Source organism: Podarcis raffonei, chromosome 14, assembly GCF_027172205.1.
Source record: "Podarcis raffonei isolate rPodRaf1 chromosome 14, rPodRaf1.pri, whole genome shotgun sequence".
In the NCBI taxonomy this organism is placed as follows: domain Eukaryota; kingdom Metazoa; phylum Chordata; class Lepidosauria; order Squamata; family Lacertidae; genus Podarcis; species Podarcis raffonei.
The window spans coordinates 30,623,309-30,640,993 of record NC_070615.1 but is presented as its reverse complement, the minus strand read 5'-3'; the positions used below and the strand labels follow the sequence as shown (position 1 = coordinate 30,640,993).

The 17,685-nt window shown below is 44.2% G+C and overlaps 2 protein-coding genes, 1 long non-coding RNA gene and 1 other non-coding gene across 4 annotated transcripts; 3 read left to right on the top strand and 1 right to left on the bottom strand.

The window, feature by feature from the left end:
• The first annotated feature begins 372 nt into the window (after positions 1–372).
• NDUFB10 (NADH:ubiquinone oxidoreductase subunit B10) lies at positions 373–6,666 on the top strand. The gene is made up of 4 exons (XM_053365016.1): positions 373–588; positions 1,820–1,958; positions 5,463–5,602; positions 6,373–6,666. The coding sequence occupies exons 1-4, from the start codon at positions 453–455 to the stop codon at positions 6,477–6,479; spliced, it is 522 nt and encodes a 173-aa protein (XP_053220991.1). The 5' UTR covers positions 373–452; the 3' UTR covers positions 6,480–6,666.
• Positions 6,667–8,625: 1,959 nt separating this feature from the next.
• On the bottom strand, positions 8,626–12,576 carry RPS2 (ribosomal protein S2). The gene is made up of 7 exons (XM_053364931.1): positions 12,367–12,576; positions 11,686–11,775; positions 10,799–10,906; positions 9,981–10,154; positions 9,713–9,872; positions 9,048–9,139; positions 8,626–8,761 (listed from the first exon to the last, which is right to left on the bottom strand). Exons 1-7 carry the CDS (start codon positions 12,547–12,549, stop codon positions 8,678–8,680), a joined length of 891 nt encoding a protein of 296 aa, XP_053220906.1. The 5' UTR covers positions 12,550–12,576; the 3' UTR covers positions 8,626–8,677.
• Positions 12,577–13,537: 961 nt separating this feature from the next.
• Positions 13,538–15,569, top strand: LOC128401637 (uncharacterized). The gene is made up of 2 exons (XR_008327497.1): positions 13,538–13,900; positions 15,073–15,569. It is a non-coding gene; the product is annotated as an uncharacterized LOC128401637 (long non-coding RNA).
• On the top strand, positions 14,765–14,896 carry LOC128402241 (small nucleolar RNA ACA64). Its single transcript, XR_008327639.1, has one exon. It is a non-coding gene; the product is annotated as a small nucleolar RNA ACA64 (small nucleolar RNA).
• Positions 15,570–17,685: the final 2,116 nt, after the last annotated feature.

The following is a 17,685-nucleotide window of genomic DNA, read 5'->3' as shown; positions in this document are numbered from 1 at the left end:
CCTTCAAGGCTGTGTGGGGATTTGAAACCTGGTCTGCCGTGTCCTTTTCTGCCACTAACTACCAAACCATAAGGTTGCCAGTTTATTTTAACAGTCTCTTATGACCATTAGCTTCTGAACAACTGGAAATTCAACGGGTGCAGCTCCTATCGGGCTTATGAGACCCACAGTGGGGAAGAAAACTTCAGAACGAGACCTTGCAGACAGAGAACTACATATCCCAGCAGTCACCGGAAGATTTTTTTTAAAACAAAACCATTAGTAAGCGCATGCGCATTGCACCCTTTCGAACCTCTTAAAGCCAATATTTACAAACTGCGCCTCCCATCACGCAGCGCGTGCGGCACGAGTGGCTGCGCATGCGCTCTTCTTTTCCTTAACCTGACCCAGTCCCTCTGCTAAGGAGGCCGCCATTTTGTCCGCATCGCTTAGCTCGCGCAAAGGCTGCAGCGATGCCCGAAGAGCCGGACCGAGATGTGTACCGCGCGCCGCCTTCTCGCACCCCTAAGACGGAGCTCACCAACCCGCTGTACCTGGTAGACCAGATATTTCGAGTCGTGGTCGACGCGCCGGTCACAGCCTGGAGGGGTGAGAAGGGGCGGGGCCAGGAGCCAAAGGGCGGAGTTAGACAATGGGGAGGGAGGGAAGCGCTGGGGGCGGGGCCAGGAGTCTGGGGGCGGGGCTATAAGAACAAGGGGTGGAAGTGTGGGGTGGGGCTAGGAACTAGGGGGTGGAGTTAGAGTGGGGCGGGGACTACAATCAGGAATGGAGTGAAGGGCTGGGGCGGGGCCAGGAACCAAGGGGTGTGGCTATGAGGTAAGGGTTGAGGGCTAGAATGCATAGGAAGGGCCACAAGGCTGTGGGCTCCTACAAGGCAGGAGGGGGGAAAATAGGGGTGCTGGGGGGGTTATATGAGTGTGTGCATTGCAGGGTTGGACCTGGGCTACAGCGAAGGCCTACAATGGGAGAGGCTAGAACCCCTGGTGATGGTATAGAACAGGGTTTCCCAAACTTGGTTCTCCATCTGATTTCGGACTACAACTCCCATCATCCCAAGCTAGCAGGACCAGTGGTCAGGGATGATGGGGATTGTAGTCCAAAAAAAATGCTAGAGGCCCTAGTCTGTAAAACACTGGTCTATAAGTTTGGAAGGGCTGGGATGGTGCTAGAATGCAGGGGAGGGACCAAGAGAAAGCTGCAGGGCTAGAACAGGGGAGAAGCCAAATGCTAGGGAGGTTTTGCAAGTGGAGAAGGGGCTGAGTTGAGTAGAAGGAGGCTGGATGATGTTGAAGTCTGGGGTGGGGAACCAATGGTCCTCCGGATGTTGTTGGACACCCATTAGCTTCAGTCAGCATCCTAGAGACACAGCCTTTTTCAACCTGTGGGTCCCCAGATGTTGTTGGACTACAACTCCCATCACCCCTAGCTAGCAAGGCCAGAGCTCAGGGATGATGGGAGTTGTAGTCCAACAACATCTGGGGACCCACAGATTGAGAACCGCTGCTGGAGAGGCTTATCTTCCCCAGCTCTTGGATAAGTGGAGTGCAGGTTGGAAGAGGGGTAGATTTTCTTCAATTCATCCTCCCCAACCTTGAGCCCCGGCCTAAATGTTTTGGGAAAACACCCTCCATCATCCCCAGCCTGTACTGTCAGTGGTCAAGGATTATGGGATTTGTAGTTCAGCAGGAAGACTTCTCTTATGAGAGCTCCCTGCAAGGCATAATTTTCCACGAGTTGACTCTGTCTTGGCTTCGTATTGCTTAAAAGACCTCTTTCGTTTGAATCTTGAAAAGCATCTCTGGACATTTCACTCCTGCAGAATGGATAGAGCGCCAGCATGCAAAGAACAAGTTTTATTACTATCACCGGAACTTCCGCCGTGTGCCGGACTATACAGAGTGCTTGGAGGACGACTACGTATGTTACTATGAAGCAGAGATGCAGTGGAAGAGAGATAAGTACGTCTTCTCTTTTTCGGAGGGTGGGTAGGATTGCAGTTCGGGTCTCCTGCCAAATGTTTTGTTCTATGCAGGGTTGGGAGGATGTTGCCTACAGTCTTCTAAGGACTGAATGGTTTGCAGTATTGTTATTTGACTTTCAGGATAGAAGTAAGGATTGTTGGTTAGACAGTACCATCAGTGTATGTAGAGCTTGGGTCCCTGCCATAAGAAGCTTGCAGCAGGCCAGGAGCAGGAAACCTTGGGCCCTGAGGCCAAATGCAGCTGTCCAATCTTCTCTTTCTGGCCCTCAGGACTCTCTCCCCTGGCCACCACTCCCTTTTTAACCCTGTTCTGCAATCTCCTTCAGTGTTTCTGCTTGGCTGGACAGTGTTCTTGACCTCTGATAATGCCTCCTGCTTTCCTGGCTAGAGAGGTTTATGATTGTGTGTAGCAACTAGCCTACCATTCAAAAGTAAAAATTTGCATTCATTGCTCTGCCCATTTTTGTCTCTGGCCCCACAGTCTATCGGCATGTGGCCCTTAAGATGTTTGCCCAGAAGAGAATGTGGCCTTCAGGAGACAGGCCTAACAATAGTAAAGAAAGTTAAATATTTGGGGGTTAATATGACAGCTAAGAACCTAAACTTATTTAAAGATAACTATGAGAAATGTTGGTTAGAAGTGAAGAAAGATCTAGAGATATGGTCAAACTTGAAGCTTTCCTTGTTGGGTAGAATTGCGGCTATAAAGATGAATGTATTGCCAAGGATGTTATTTCTGTTTCAATCTTTGCAAATTTTGGACAAGATGGACTGTTTCAAGAAGTGGCAGAGAGATATTTCTAGATTTGTCTGGCAGGGCAAGAAGCCCAGAATAAAATTTAAAATACTAACTGATGTTAAAGAAAGAGGTGGTTTTGCCCTGCCAGACCTGAAACTTTATTATGAATCGGCTGCATTTTGTTGGCTGAAAGAATGGCTGCTTCTTGAAAACACAGACATTTTGGATTTAGAAGGTTTTAACAATGTTTTTGGGTGGCATCCATATTTGTGGTACGACAAGGTTAAAGCTCATAAGGCATTTAAAAATCATATTGTCAGGAAAGCATTGTTTAATGTCTGGTCAAGATATAAAGACTTACTGGAGAATAAAACCCCAAGGTGGTTGTCACCAATGGAAGCAAAGGCATTGAAAAAGTCCAATATGGAGGCCAAATGGCCGAAATATTGGGAAATATTGGAACAAGAAGGAGATAAACTGAAACTGCAGAGTTTTGAGAAATTGAAAGATAAGGTGCGAGATTGGCTGCACTATTTTCAAATAAGAGAAGCCTATAACTTGGATAAAAAAATAGGCTTCCAGGTGGAAAAATCTAAATTGGAAACTGAGTTGTTAGAATCCAAAACTAAAACACTCTCAAGAATGTATAACTTGCTGCTAAAATGGAATACGCAGGATGAAACAGTTAAATCTGCTATGATTAAATGGGCACAAGATGTTGGTCATAACATCATGTTTGCTGACTGGGAATGGTTGTGGACCACAGGTATGAAATTTACGGCATGTAATGCCCTAAGAGAGAATATTATGAAAATGATATACAGGTGGTACATGACACCAGTCAAGCTTGCAAAAATCTACCACTTGCCTGACAATAAATGTTGGAAGTGTAAAGAAAGTGAAGGAACATTCTTTCACCTTTGGTGGACATGCCCAAAGATTAAGGCTTTCTGGGAGATGATATATAATGAAATGAAAAAAATATTTAAATATACATTCCTTAAGAAGCCAGAGGCCTTTCTCTTGGGCATGGTGGGCCAATTGGTGCCAAAGAAAGACAGAAATTTCTTTATGTACGCAACAACAGCGGCAAGAATTCTCATCGCAAAGTATTGGAAGACACAAGAGCTACCCACCCTGGAAGAGTGGCAGATGAAGTTGATAGAGTATATGGAACTGGCGGAAATGACTGGCAGAATCCGAGACCTGGGAGAAGAGTTGGTGGAAGAAGACTGGAAGAAATTCAAAGACTATCTTCAGAAATACTATAAAATTAACGAATGCTAAAACTGTGCTTGGATTGGCAATAAGTGGTAATTAGTGATAAAAGTTAATAAGATTATGCAAAAAAAGGTATTGACATGCTTGAAAATATGGATATAGTATATGTTATGGTATAAAGTTTAACATTTGAAAAAGGGTAAGAATTTGCTGAATTAAATATTTGAATGGGAATACAAAAGGGGGGAGGTGCGAGGAGGTCAAGAACATAAGCATTTGAAATTGAGGTTATTGGAAAAATGGATTGGTTTTAACTCTTCTATGTTTAAATTTAATTTTTCTTAATTAGTTGTGCTTTTTTTGTATTTTTGGTGTTTCTTTCTTTTTTTTGTAATCTAGGGTTTTTTTATTCTGTGAATTTCTATTTTTCTTTTCTGTAAAACTTCAATAAAAAGCTATAAAAAAAAAAAAAGAAGAGAATGTGGCCTTCAACCTGAAAAGATTCTCCACTCCTGCAGAAGACAGTTGTGGAGGCAGGAATAGGCTGAGAAATTATTCCCCTCAAGACTGATGTTTTTGCTTTCCCTAGATCAAAGGAGGCTAATTTGTGGCCACCAGATGTGATTGTACTTCAGCTTCCAACAAACCCAGACATCCTAACCAACTCCCACCATCAGTGATCTTTGCAGTCCAAAACATCTGGAGGGCACCATGTTAGCAAAGTCTGGCCTAGTGCAGGGGTGGGCCTTGGTAATATGGTGCCCTGTGCAGGGCCAAAATTTGACGCTGCCATCCCCCCAACCCAAATCCGCCTTCACTACGCTGGGTAAGGGAGGTGCCAGGCTTTGGGAAGTAGGTGTGAAGCTCTCGCAGGATCCTAAAGTCCCTCCTTCCAAGTTCTCAAAGCTAGGCAAATGCTAACTAGTTTCTGAGAAGGAGGAAGGACTATAGGACCCTGTCAGAGCCCTCATGCTTCCTTCCCAAAGCTCAGCATTCACTAGGCTTTGGGAAGGAAGCAGGAAGGCAGCCCCTTGGCCCCTGCTCTCTGTGCAGGGAAACCAATTGTGCTGCCCTGAATCCACCTTTGCGTATTGGTTCTAAAGTCCACATGGAAAATTTGAGTTGTGAAGAGGAGCTTGAAATAAATTACAGGGCAAGCCCTGCCAAAGAACTGGGAGGCAGTTCCGGACATAAGGGGTAGGAAGGGAGCAAGAGTGGGCTTGTTACAGAGAGGAGGAGACTTGAGAACAATAGAATTAAAAAAAGGAAAGTTGGAAGCAGGAATGTGGCTGCATATTAGATTGGGAGGGAGGCTGGGAAGTGGAGCGGACTATGGAGGGGTTTGTGGGACAATTAAAATAAGATAAAATAATCTTGTTGAACTGCTTGCATTATGTGTTTTTGATGTGTCATATGGACTTGGTGTAATTTTCTGTACAGAATTTCAATCCAGGGACTTAGGTAAAGTCTGTATTATTGCATTCTTCAAGTGTTTGTATCTCTCTCTTTCCACTCCCACAGGCTAGTTGATAGACAAATTGTGAGGATCATCCAGGAGAGAATGGGTGCTTGCAAGCAGCGGGAAGGACCCAGTTATTTGGAGAACTGTGCAGCAGAGTTACAGCACTTCAAAGAGGTGACCAAGGCCTATGACGACAGATGTGAGTCTATTAGTATATTGGGATTATTTCAAATTTACATTCCACTGTGAAAACAATCTGACTTAAAGGCTATGTTCCATCCTGAGCTCACGCAGGTGGGATTGGGAAGCTGGTATGGAAGTCCACATCAGCACTTGGGGCAGCCTTGCCTCCCTGGTTCCTCCCAGATGTGCTTAGGCTACAATTCACATGGGCCATGTTGGTAGAATTGAGAGTTGAGCTTCTGGTAGGAGGCATATTTTGCTGCTTTCCAAGTGGCTTCAAGACCTAGGGAGGCCTGGATGAGCTCCTGTCCTGCAGAGGAGCAAAGGTTCTTTCCTTATGAGTCGTGTTTTGGCTATGTGTATACACATACAAAAATCCCCCAAAGCTCAGCTTGACAGTAGTAGTAGTCAAGACTCCTGCATTCACCTCTGTGCAGGACAGAGAAAGGCAGAGGGCAGAAAGAGACAAGTAAAGCACCAATCTTAAAGTAAATGACAGTGGAACTTGCTCTGAGCAGCAGGCCTAATGTTCTGATACTAGACTACCATTCAGTGCAGCATTTTATTTTGCTATGTTGTTTTTGCACTGTTTGGTTTCAAAATGCATTCTTGTTTTCTTTGTTGTTAAGTTCCTTTGATGTGATTTGGGGGGGGCAGAAAAGTGGTATACAAATAAAATGAACTGTTTACTTTTTTGATGGCAAGTTAGCATGCTTAATATGTAATTCTGCAGTGGAAGTCGCCCCTTTTCTCTCAGATCATGATTGTTCTCCACTGTCATCCTAGATGGAGAACTTGGTGGCCTGGGAACTGCTCGCAAATGCTTAATGAAGCAGAAGCACCGGATGATTAAAGAAAGGAAGGAGGCCAAGGCAGCAGCTGAGGCACATTAAGTGTTCTGGTCACTTTGGCCTGGGATTTGCGCTCCAAACAGACAAACTAGCGTGTGTGTCTGCAGATTAGACACTGTATGGATGGTAAATCAAGCATAATCTGTGCTGTTCTCTCAGAACTACTGTAAACATATACAAGGCAGACTGAGAATGTATAGTGGGAAGAAAATAAAGCTGTAAATGCTAAGATTGTCTTTGCTTTGTAAACACAACAGGAAGGAGAAATGGGATTAAGAGGAAACTAGTGGAGAGGGTTGAAAAATGGCAGGATGGGTTTGCCTTCTTGAATTATGGCTAGAAACTAAAAATTGCCTTTACAAGTCACTGACGCAAGTGGCTGGTACATAAGTTGCTTTTCTAGGTGCCTGGCTAACCACATACTGTATATGTATGTAAAGGGTTTAAGAGCTGTACTTCCACAGCACACACTTCAAGAGAATTTTATGTAGTCTACTGTGAAAGCACCAGCTTAGATATGTTACTTTCCCAGTAACTGCAATTTGTTTTTTCTTTAGTAAACCCAACTATAGTCTTGTCTTATGGGAACCAGGCAGAGGGTCTTCTCAGTTGTGGCACTTGCCCTATGGAACGCCCACCCATCAGATGTCAAGGAAATAAACTGACTTTTAGAAGACACCTGAAGGCAGCCCTGTTCAGGAAAGTTTTTAATGACTGATGTTTTAATGTATTTTAACTATTTTGTTGGTAGCCGCCCAGAGTGGCTGGGGAAATCCAGCCAGATGGGCGGGGTATAAAGAAAATTATTATTTATTGGGCAGTGTAGTTCTGGTCAGTCCAAATGGTCAGAGCACTGGACTGCTCTTGTAGGTTAGGAATGATGGCGATTATGCCATTTGTAATTTTTTAAAACTAAAATAGAGTAAAAATGGGTAAGGTAGATCGCTGGATCCAGCTTTGATGCAATTGTTTAAAGTGTCTTCCATTATTAAGCCATTTGCAGCCTTTGCAAAAAAGCCTTCGGGGTGGGGGTTATGGGAGTTGTGGGCCAAACACCAGCAGGGTACCAGGTTGGCTATTAAATTACTGCTCTTTGAGTTTGTAGCTCTCTGCAAGTTAACGTACTGTGGCTTTTAAGATCCTGTACATAGTTCTACAAACTCCAGTTAGTAAATGTTGATCTAGAAAAAAAAGACATTCCTCCACCACCAAGGGATAACCCATACCCCATGGCCTGGAGAAGACTGAGCGTTAAACCCTACATTAAAACAGACTGGAATTTAAAAGCTGGTTGGACACCACCTTCCAACTCCTGCAGCCAACCTGGTGCCAAATGTATTGCTCCGCTTTCCTTTTGACCACATCAGTGAGGCTGAGGGGGAGCACTGCCATCTGTGCAGCCCAGGACCTCCATAAACCCTACCCAGGCTTGCACCCTGCAGAGGTCACTCGTGTGTTAACACAGCAAAAATGTGGTAGGCAGCAGTTTCTCTACAGCCACAGCAGGCACTGTGACTCCCCAGTGGTTTGACTTCACCCCCAGAGTTGCACTCCATTCTCTCAAGACAGACTGAGGCAACAAGTCTTTCTGAGCACCCCCCCACACAGCACTTGTTCAAAAATCCAAATGGGCCTGTGTCTTACAAAGGGTGGCAATATCCTTTTTTCCAATGGCTATAGCTACATGAGGAAATCCTACCCCCAGAAAAGCTGTGGGTTACCAAACAGTCTTGCTCAGCCACTGAAATGAATGGACCGGCTAGTTAGGTCCATTAATTTCAACAGTCTACTCAGAGCAGGACTAATGCTAGGATACAATCCTGTAAGGCAGTAAATCCCCTTTAATGCTGCTCAAGAGCTCCTAAAATATCAATGTCATATGCTAGATCCAACCTATACTGGGCACTTGATAGCACTATAATTAAAAAAGCAGACATTCAAGGAAGATAAAGCTACTAATGGCAATGTTCTATCTTCACTAAAGACAGGATGCCTCTGAATGCCACTTCTTAGGAAAAGTATTATTGTGCCCAGGTTCTGCTTGGGAAGCTTGCAATTATGGCTTCTGGTTGGCTTCTATAAGAACAGGATGCTGGACTAGATGAGCTCCTTTGGCCTGATCCAGCAGCCACACTTTTATGTTCTTTTATTTCCCTATAACCCATCCAACAACAAACACTACACACGATTTGCGAGACTGGTTTAAAAACTCTTGGTCACTTTATTTTAAAGTACATCTTTTAGGTAGTTGCCACAGCAGCTGCTTGGGTTCTCTGCACAGACACTCTGGTAGCATGAGTCTTTGCAAGATGATCAGTGAACTCCTGCAGGGAAAGGCAAAGAGACCATGAACATACGAATTGTTTCTGAACCTCATTCACCCCAGGTAATCTTTTGAAGTGGGTCAAACCTGCTAACTGCAGCTTGACCTGATGGCGGCAGCTATATTCTGTTAAATACAGCCCTCAAAAGAATTGAAATGCTGGTTCTTATATGGATTCATGATTAATAATGTACCCCCAGCCCTGCCTATGAGCAGAGATTCATGAAATAAAGCTAATTCCCAAAGACATCTTAAATGCATGCTACAGCTCTCAAGGCTGCTCTTACCTGATAAGGTGACTTGGTGAACACAGTCTCTTTCCACAGATCAGGGGTAAGGTAACTATAGGTCTTTGAGATGGCATCAAAGGTGGCCTTGGCTACAGAAAAAGAAAGATCATACATGGTCACCAACGTACACAAGACTGAGCTGGCAGCACCAAACCATTGCTGCTACTGGAAAAATAATTGCGTTGTTGAGTATGAAAAGGAACAGGGAGACTATTTCATTGAATCTCACTGCCGTGCAAACAAACTCATTTGCTTTCCCTCTCGAAAAACGACAGTTGCACCACTTCGGCCAGGTACAACTGAGCAGAGCGGAGAGAGTTTTACCAAAACACATCCCAAAAGGCAGTACTTGCTGCGTGTGTGTCTGTAAACATATACACACAGTATAGCTGTACCTCAACCAGGTGCCCTCCAGATGTATTAGACTACAGCTCCTAACGGTCCCAACAGGAAGGCACAAAGTTGGCAAAGGCTGAAGTATTTCTCATCTCCCTTAACCAAAAGTCCTAGAGAAATTGGCAGCTTGCCAGACTTTTCCTTATGGCTCATGATGCCTACTGCTGCCCTTTACATGAATTGCTTGTAACAGTGACACAATCTATTACACTGCACTGTCATTTCTCAAGACAGGACCAAGTAAATTGAGAAGTATAGAAACGTACCAAAGTTGCCCAAGGTGGCAGTGCAGCCCCTCGCTGATGTGTAACAGTCGTCAATACCAGCCATCATCAGCAATTTCTTGGGAACTGGGGCAGACACAATTCCAGTACCACGTGGCGCAGGGATGAGACGCACAAGTACGGAGCCACACCGACCTGTTACCTAAACAAACACAAGTTTCACACAGTAAGAAACTGGCATGGATATTTTAATGTCAATAAGCCTAATTTGAAGTCCCAAGCCCTGGTTTGGCAAAGTGTCAAATGTTACCTTGCAAGGTACAGTGTGCGGCTTGCCGATCTTGTTCCCCCAGTAGCCTCTCCTCACGGGCACAATGGACAGCTTCGCAAGAATGATGGCCCCACGGATGGCGGTGGCAACTTCCTTGGAGCACTTGACCCCAAGACCAACGTGACCATTGTAGTCACCAATCGCCACAAAGGCCTGAAAAGGAAGACAAGAGAAGCCTCAACAGGGGTGCAGCTAAAATCCACACATCCCTTAACCGTAGCACAGAAGCCTCAACAGAACATACCAGTGTTAAACAGGCATTCCTGAGGAACACAGGCACCCTGATCATGCCAACTAAAAGCAGGATGTTCATGTCAATTCATCTGTTTAGCATCCACTTCTCTTTATCTGCCTTCCTCAACTTGGTGCCCTCCAGATGTTTATGCAAATTTTAGTCCAGCAACAAATTGGGAGCCGAATTTTAGCCAACCCTGTGAGATGATTCGAGGAGGCTGCCTTCTGCAGGATTAATTGCTCTGGCTTTGCCTCTTACCAATCAGCCTCTGCCGTTGGCTGTCAATTCTCTAGCATCTCTACATCATATGTGATTGGCTCAGAGATTTGGCAAGGCAGACGCAAACAGGTAAGTAGTTCATTCATAAATGTAAAAGAGCAAGGTCTGTTAACGGTAAGTGTGCTCCTAACCTGGCCCAAAACTAACACACTTCAGGGCCAGACTGAATGTGTCTCCAAGAAAACATTTTTTTGGGGGGTGAATTTTTGCTGTAAAAGTTGCCTGAGGCCAAGCAAAAATAGACAGATCAATTTCTGGAATTCATATGGATGCAAAACGTTACCTTGAACCTGGTGCGCTGACCAGCCCGGGTTTGTTTCTGAACAGGCATGATCTTCAAAACCTCATCCTTCAGGGATGAGCCCAGGAAAAAGTCAATGATTTCAGACTCCTGTGAAGGCAACATTAACCGGTCAGTTCTCTAGCAGTAAGCATAAATTAATCACAAAGTTTGCTATGTTAAAACAAGGGTATGTCTCAGGAGAAGAACTGGATCTGGCTAGTTGGCCAGATCCAGACTTCTTTCATACCACATTGTGACAAGTAGGCAAGGTTCAGCTGTCAAACATCTGACACAAAGTGCAGTATTTTCCTTTGCCCATGTGATCCGAAAGGAAAGATTTCCCTACAGTGCTTGCTTTAAGTGCCCAACAGTTGATCAGTGCTGAGCAGCAACAATAGCAAGCCTTGCTTACCAAGGAACAATTGGGAGCATACTTTAAGGCTCCAATTGTTCCTTTGCAACCCTGTCATGTATGATGTCCCCAGAGACCCACAAGCAGAGCATTAAGGCAACAGACCTCTCCTGTTGCTGTTCCCCAGCTGCTGATATTCAATAGCATAGCAGTAGTTCTGAACACAAGATTACTTCAGACAGCCATCATGGAGAGCCATCAACTGACATCTTCTCCTTAGGGTAAAAGAGACAGCACCTGCCTTTTATGCAGAAGGTCCTGGATTCATTCCTCAGAATGTCCAGGTATGTCTGAGAATGCCTCTTGCATTAACCTTCGATGGTTGCTGCCACTCAGTGTAGAGACAATACTGAACTAGATAGAGCAATGATCTGAATTAAACCCCTCCTCTTGGTAAACTTTACCAATGGAAAAGCACTGTGAATCATTCTCGGTCCTGAGAAACCCTACAGACCCCCTAACATAGAGCAAATACCTTGATTGGAAGGGAGAAAAGGTAAATCTCCTCCAGAGACTTGATTTTCATGTCCTTTACTAGGCGACCAAGTTTGGTGACTGGAATCCACTGGAGGGGGGGGGAATGAAAGGCAATCAGTTCAAGCTGCTCTAACATTGTACGTTGATCTTTATTCCATATATACAAGAAACATTGATTGCAGCCTTAGCCACCCTAACAGAAAATTAACTACAATGTCAATCTTTTCCACGTAAAAGCTACGTTAAATTTGCTGTTAAAAAATGGGTATACAGAAGAAAGGTTTTCGTCTATTTGAACATAATCTATCAGCTCTGCTAATTTTCTATCTGCAAGGATTTGTTTTTTAAAAATTGCAGTTCATTCAAACATAGCACCTCTCATCTGCTTTCTAGGAGTAGTCTGCGCCCCTACCATAATTTTCTCCTGCATACTTAAGAGCTGAGCCCTTGTTTGCCAGAGCTTTTTTGAAAAACCAAGGAAGCAGATTTAGTAAGTTAATTTGGTCATGGCACTGGACATACTTGAAACCCTAGCAACTCTAAAACCAAGCCCATCTAAGGAAAGTTTCCATTTCTTAAAAGTTTGCTCAGAAAACTTGAGCATCCCATGCTGGAAAGAGGCTGCTGGGAGTTGTAGTTTAAACACCTGTAGGGCACCAAAAAGGTGACTTGAACTCACTTCTTTGTCTTCAGCTTTGCCCCGAGCTCCACGCCCTCGGCCACGTCCCCTGCCACGGCCTCTTCCACGCCCTCGGCCTCCACTGCCAAAGCCTCCTCGGAAGCCTCCCCTGGCAGCAGCTCCTCCACCTGCAGCTGCTCCAGCTCCCCCTGCCCCTCCCGCAGCACCGGCGTCGTCCGCCATTTGCTGTAGAAACAAAACACATCAAACCTTTTAGTGCATTAAGCTCATGACATAATGGACAGTGACAGATATTGTGTTGGAACGGCAACAAAAACAGTAGGAAAAATTGTTTCTACCCTCAAGTAGCAAATGGAAGCATATAGATGTGATCACATTTCAAAGTAGATGCAGGATGCTGACCAAAGCACATTTTAGGAATCAGCAGCCCTAGGCAGTGACAGAAATGTGTCAAAATTCACAAGCACCAATGCCAAGAAAATTAAGATGCCCTAGATTTTCCCAGGTAGTTCCCATTTCATGGTTTCTTTTCAAAACGTTAAATTAATCACTACATATAAGAACCATTTAAAGGGGGAGGGAGATGTACACCCGTCAATGAACTTATATCCCACCTTCTTGATCCCACGTTAAACCCACCGAATCCACCAACACAGTCCATAAAGTAGTTTGCACAATCAGAAAAACAAGAATAAGTAGCATGATGGCTACCACAGACCTTTAAAACAAAGTCTTGCTGTCTTCTAATGATCAACATTCCATAGCAACTTCACTCCCATTAGGGAGAAACCCCAAACCCTTCTCTAATTAGGCCATCCCCAAATTTCAACTTGGATGAGATGAACTTTTGTCATTCTGCTAGTCAACTCCCACCTCCTACCCAACTAGTTCCTTTCAGATCAGCTACAATGAAACTTTTCACTCATTCATCAAACAGCAACACCAAGGGGGCCAGATACAGATTGCCAGTACCACTTCAGGCCGCACATTTCAATGGCTAAATCCTTTCCCCCTTGATATACTGCTAAATGCAATAATGTATATATTTTTTGCTTCTGGAGAGGCTCAATCTCAACGTACGTTCTGAGATGCTAAAGTCTAATAAAAGGTTTCTGATCCATGTTGAACTGGGCCTCTGATTTGCCCATAACCCCATCACTGTCTGAGGAAGAAAAAAAAACCCAAATCCCTTCCTCCCCATGAGACGGGTACTGCTCCTAATCCCCATCGCGGTGAGATTGCCCAAACTCCGGGCTCCCAGACCCTCGATGGCGACGGATTCAGCAACCTCCCCAGCCCCAAAACAAATATGGCACAACTTACGTGTTCTCGACTAGAAGGCCGAAACCGCGCGGCGAGGCCTATTTATATGCCGCGCATCTCGCGAGAACTACTTCCTCGAGCGATACATACATGTTTCTCCGCCCCGCCCTTAACTAGAGCTAATGCGCAGCCGTAAGAGGCTTGTTATGTGTTATGTTGGAGGAGGTAGCCCCGGATCGAGCATGATTAAAAACTCAGGTTTATAAAAGTTAGGACGGGAGGAAGGAAGTTGCAGTTTCGCAGGCGCAAGGTAGGTGGAGGGCACGTAGCGGGAACGGGAGAAGGGGGGGTAGATGTGGTGTTTCAAATTGTATGGAAAAAGCAAGTTGTCGGTTACATTTATTTAGCTAAAAAATTGCCCTAAGAAGTTACGATTTTGCTGCTTTTAGGTTAAGTACTAAATCTCCCAGCATGCTCCTCGGCAGTTGGCCGTTGGGGCAGCCAAGCTTGGGGCGCGAGGGATTCTGGGATGTGTAGTTGCTTGCCACGCGCCTTTTTCTCGCTGCCGGCTCCGGAGGCTCTTTCCCTCCACCGGGAATTGAGGCCCGAAATTTGGTCTCCGAGCTAATGCGGGTACATTTGCACTGTTGCACGTCGGACTATGCAGCTTTCCGACCGGTTCACAGGTGACTAGTGGAACGTCTGCCGCGAGATCAGTAGACACTTCATATTTTCTATCTCCACTTAAAAAAAAAAAGAATTGTGGAACCTAAAAGGAAAACGCACAAGCAACTTCGTTAACAACTCTCAGGGCGGCAAACATCTAAATGTTGAAAAAGTACCATAAAAAATGCTTTTATTGAATTTTTGCACCTCCCTAGATGTAGGGAGGGGACTTGCATTAATTGGGGTGCCATTTCACACGCTAAGATGAACCTAGTTGGGGGCGATTACTTAAAAGTGAAACTAGGAGGATGGATGCACCAAGGGCAGTTGATATATTGGAAGCCCTATGTGAGCTTGCTTTGAAGGAAGACCCACTAAATTCCATAGCGCTGCATGGCTCTCCCATTCCTCATTCCCAGCTTGAAACAGTTTAATTCTGAGTGCTAGAAAACTCAGTAGGTGTTTGCATTACTTTGGGTTCTCTATTGTGCCTACAGGTTGTTAGGGCACTGTCTGAAAATCATCCCTGGCCTCTTCCAGTGGCCTTGGGTGAGATAACGGTGCATAAAGCAAAGGGAGCATTAAGCTTGTTGCCCATCAGCTCAACGTGTTGGGCAATGAAACCCATGCTCCTATATGTCCCATGAGCAGAAGGATCCATGCAATAGATGTTTTTTGTTGTATTGTGAAATTGCTTTGAGATTATTCATAGCATGAGATCCATAAATGAAACCAATAAAAATATGCTATGTGGAAGGAAGGCATACAGTACTACAAAACCAAACCAGAGTGCTCATTTATCTTCTTTTTCTACAGGCCCCATCTGCATTGGCATGCCACTGGTTTCTGAAGATGCACCTTTTTACACACAACTGTTCCCTTCATCTCACAACCCAAGGCTCCTGTTTTAATTGCTTTGTTTTAATGGAATTGTGTGGTTTTTGCATATTTTAATTATGAATGTTTTATATGTTAATGTTGGGGGTTATAAGTTCTTATACTTGTACAATGCTTAGGGTCCTATTTTGGCTGCCTGCAGCAGAATCTTAGATGTCCATACACGTTGCACTTCAAAAGAAGATGGTTGCTGTGTGGTCAACAATTGCCAGCAGCGATGGTGGCAGGCTTCAAAGTGAAGAAAATTAGCCATTTCTTGTTCACAAAGTCATTTTTGACTGACCCTGCTTGGAGTGATGTTGGAATATGTATGTGCTTTTTTGTTTGCCTAGAGAGTGAAAATGTTAGTTTGGGGCATATAGTATGCTGGCTTTAGGTCATGAGACAGATATAATAAACATTGTTTTTTATACATATTGCATGTACTTCTTGATCACTTGTGAGTGTCTGAATAGGAGAGAGAAGCAGGGTGAACTTTCTCTAAATAAAATGCAGCAAAAGTATGAATACGCTTCTTGGGTTTGGGCTGTTAGATAATACAACTGTAGCATTTTAAAGGGAACACTTCCAGATTGTGCTGCCTGATCAGGTGGGGAACCATTTTTAGGCTGAAGATGGCATTCCCTTCACGTCTGTTCATACACACACCCCTCTCCTCCAGATAAGCAAAAGGCATTATCAGAGTTCAAGGACACATTCCAGCCAGGTGAAAACACTCAAGGATGGTGCAAAACAGGGCTGGCAAGGTGTGTGGCCTGGAGAAAGTCCAAGAGCTAGATAAAGAGAAGTTTAGCAATTTACATCAGTGTAATTCTAGGTAAGGTCTTGAGCCTTGAAGCTTACAAAGGTATTGTGCATCCTGGGGATGATCACAGAATTTCTGATGGCTTCCTTCTATCTTCAGCTGCCTGACTAGAATGAGCCTTGGTGTGACGGAGATCCAGCCGTCATGAGATGGCTTAGCATAGAAAAATGACACAGAAAGCCAGCAATATTTTCATGATGGTAAGAGCAGCTCCTTTCTCTGCTCTCCCCTGATTTATTCTCCTTTGTTCTCTCCAGCCGCATGGCCGTTTGCCAATGTCTCACGTTACCTCATCCGATCAAGGCTTTTATTACACCCATCGCCATAAAAGGTCATCACTGCCCAGAGGAAACACAACTCCATTTAAGGTCAATACATTCCAATACATTGTAAAGCTCGGAGTGCTGGTCAGCCGAGGTCAGGGGGCACCCTGCAATATTACAAGCCTCTGCTATGACTTTATGACTCCCACATTGGTGCTGTTTTCTAATGTTGGTCCTCAGATTAAACCCATTGCTATGAATGGACGTAGGTAATTTGAATCTACTGTATTAATTTCAATGTCCTACTCTTAGTAAAAGTTAATTGGATATAACCTGTAGTTGAAGGCTTCATGCAAATAAGCATAAAATGTTACCATGTGGCAGAAATACATATTGCAGACAACTTTTACCATAATGCAAATGAATACCACCCAATAAGTAGAAGTTCCCTGTGCCATTTACATAGTAATAATCAGACACTTAACTACACTAAGGAAGCAGAAAAAATCGCTCAAATAAGAGACTTAGTGCCAACCTATTAATAGTAGCAAAGCTCACTGTTGCTAGACTCTTAGTTGGAATGTGGCTTTTGCAGATATGGGATCTTGTATTAATGGGAAAGTTAACAAATTTTAAAGAAATAGGCAGGCTAAACAACCATTTACTACAGTGTGGAATGACCATGTATATGGCAGTTACAGTGGTACCTCAGGTTAAGTACTTAATTCGTTCCGGAGGTCCGTTCTTAACCTGAAACTGTTCTTAACCTGAAGCACCAGCTGCCGCTGGGCCGCAAGAGCACGATTTCTGTTCTCATCCTGAAGCAAAGTTCTTAACCCAAGGTACTATTTCTGGGTTAGTGGAGTCTGTAACCTGAAGCGTATGTAACCCGAGGTACCACTGTATTGAGCATGTTACAGAAAGGTAGCCGTGTTGGTCTGCCATACTCAAAACAAACAAACAAACAAATTTCTTTCCAGTAGCACCTTAAAGACCAACTAAGTTAGTTCTTGGTATGAGCTTTCGTGTGCATGCACACTTCTTCAGATACACTTCTTCAGATACATGTATTGAGCATGGTTACAGACCAAGCACATAAGCATTTGGAATGACATTTAAATCAAAGCAACTTTCATGATGCTTTTTTTTAGGGAGACTGGTTCTGTAATTCAGGAATGGGAGGGAGATGATTGGCAATTCCTTGTTCTAAAGGTACTGTATGTAAGAAAAAACTATTTATTTTTAATCAAACCTTAAAATGCTAACTAAATAAAATCAAGGACAATAATATGGTTGGTATCTTAGCGGAAGCCTTCATGTCCTAGAGTCTGACTAAGGAGGCCTCCAGTTCCTCAAAGCACGTGCCATTTAAGAGAGCTGCAGGGACACTCCTTTCTGTAGGCAAACTTACTTCCGCCTTGAGGGAGCTTCAAAATGAACCAGGAAGTTGCGTCTCCACCGAGC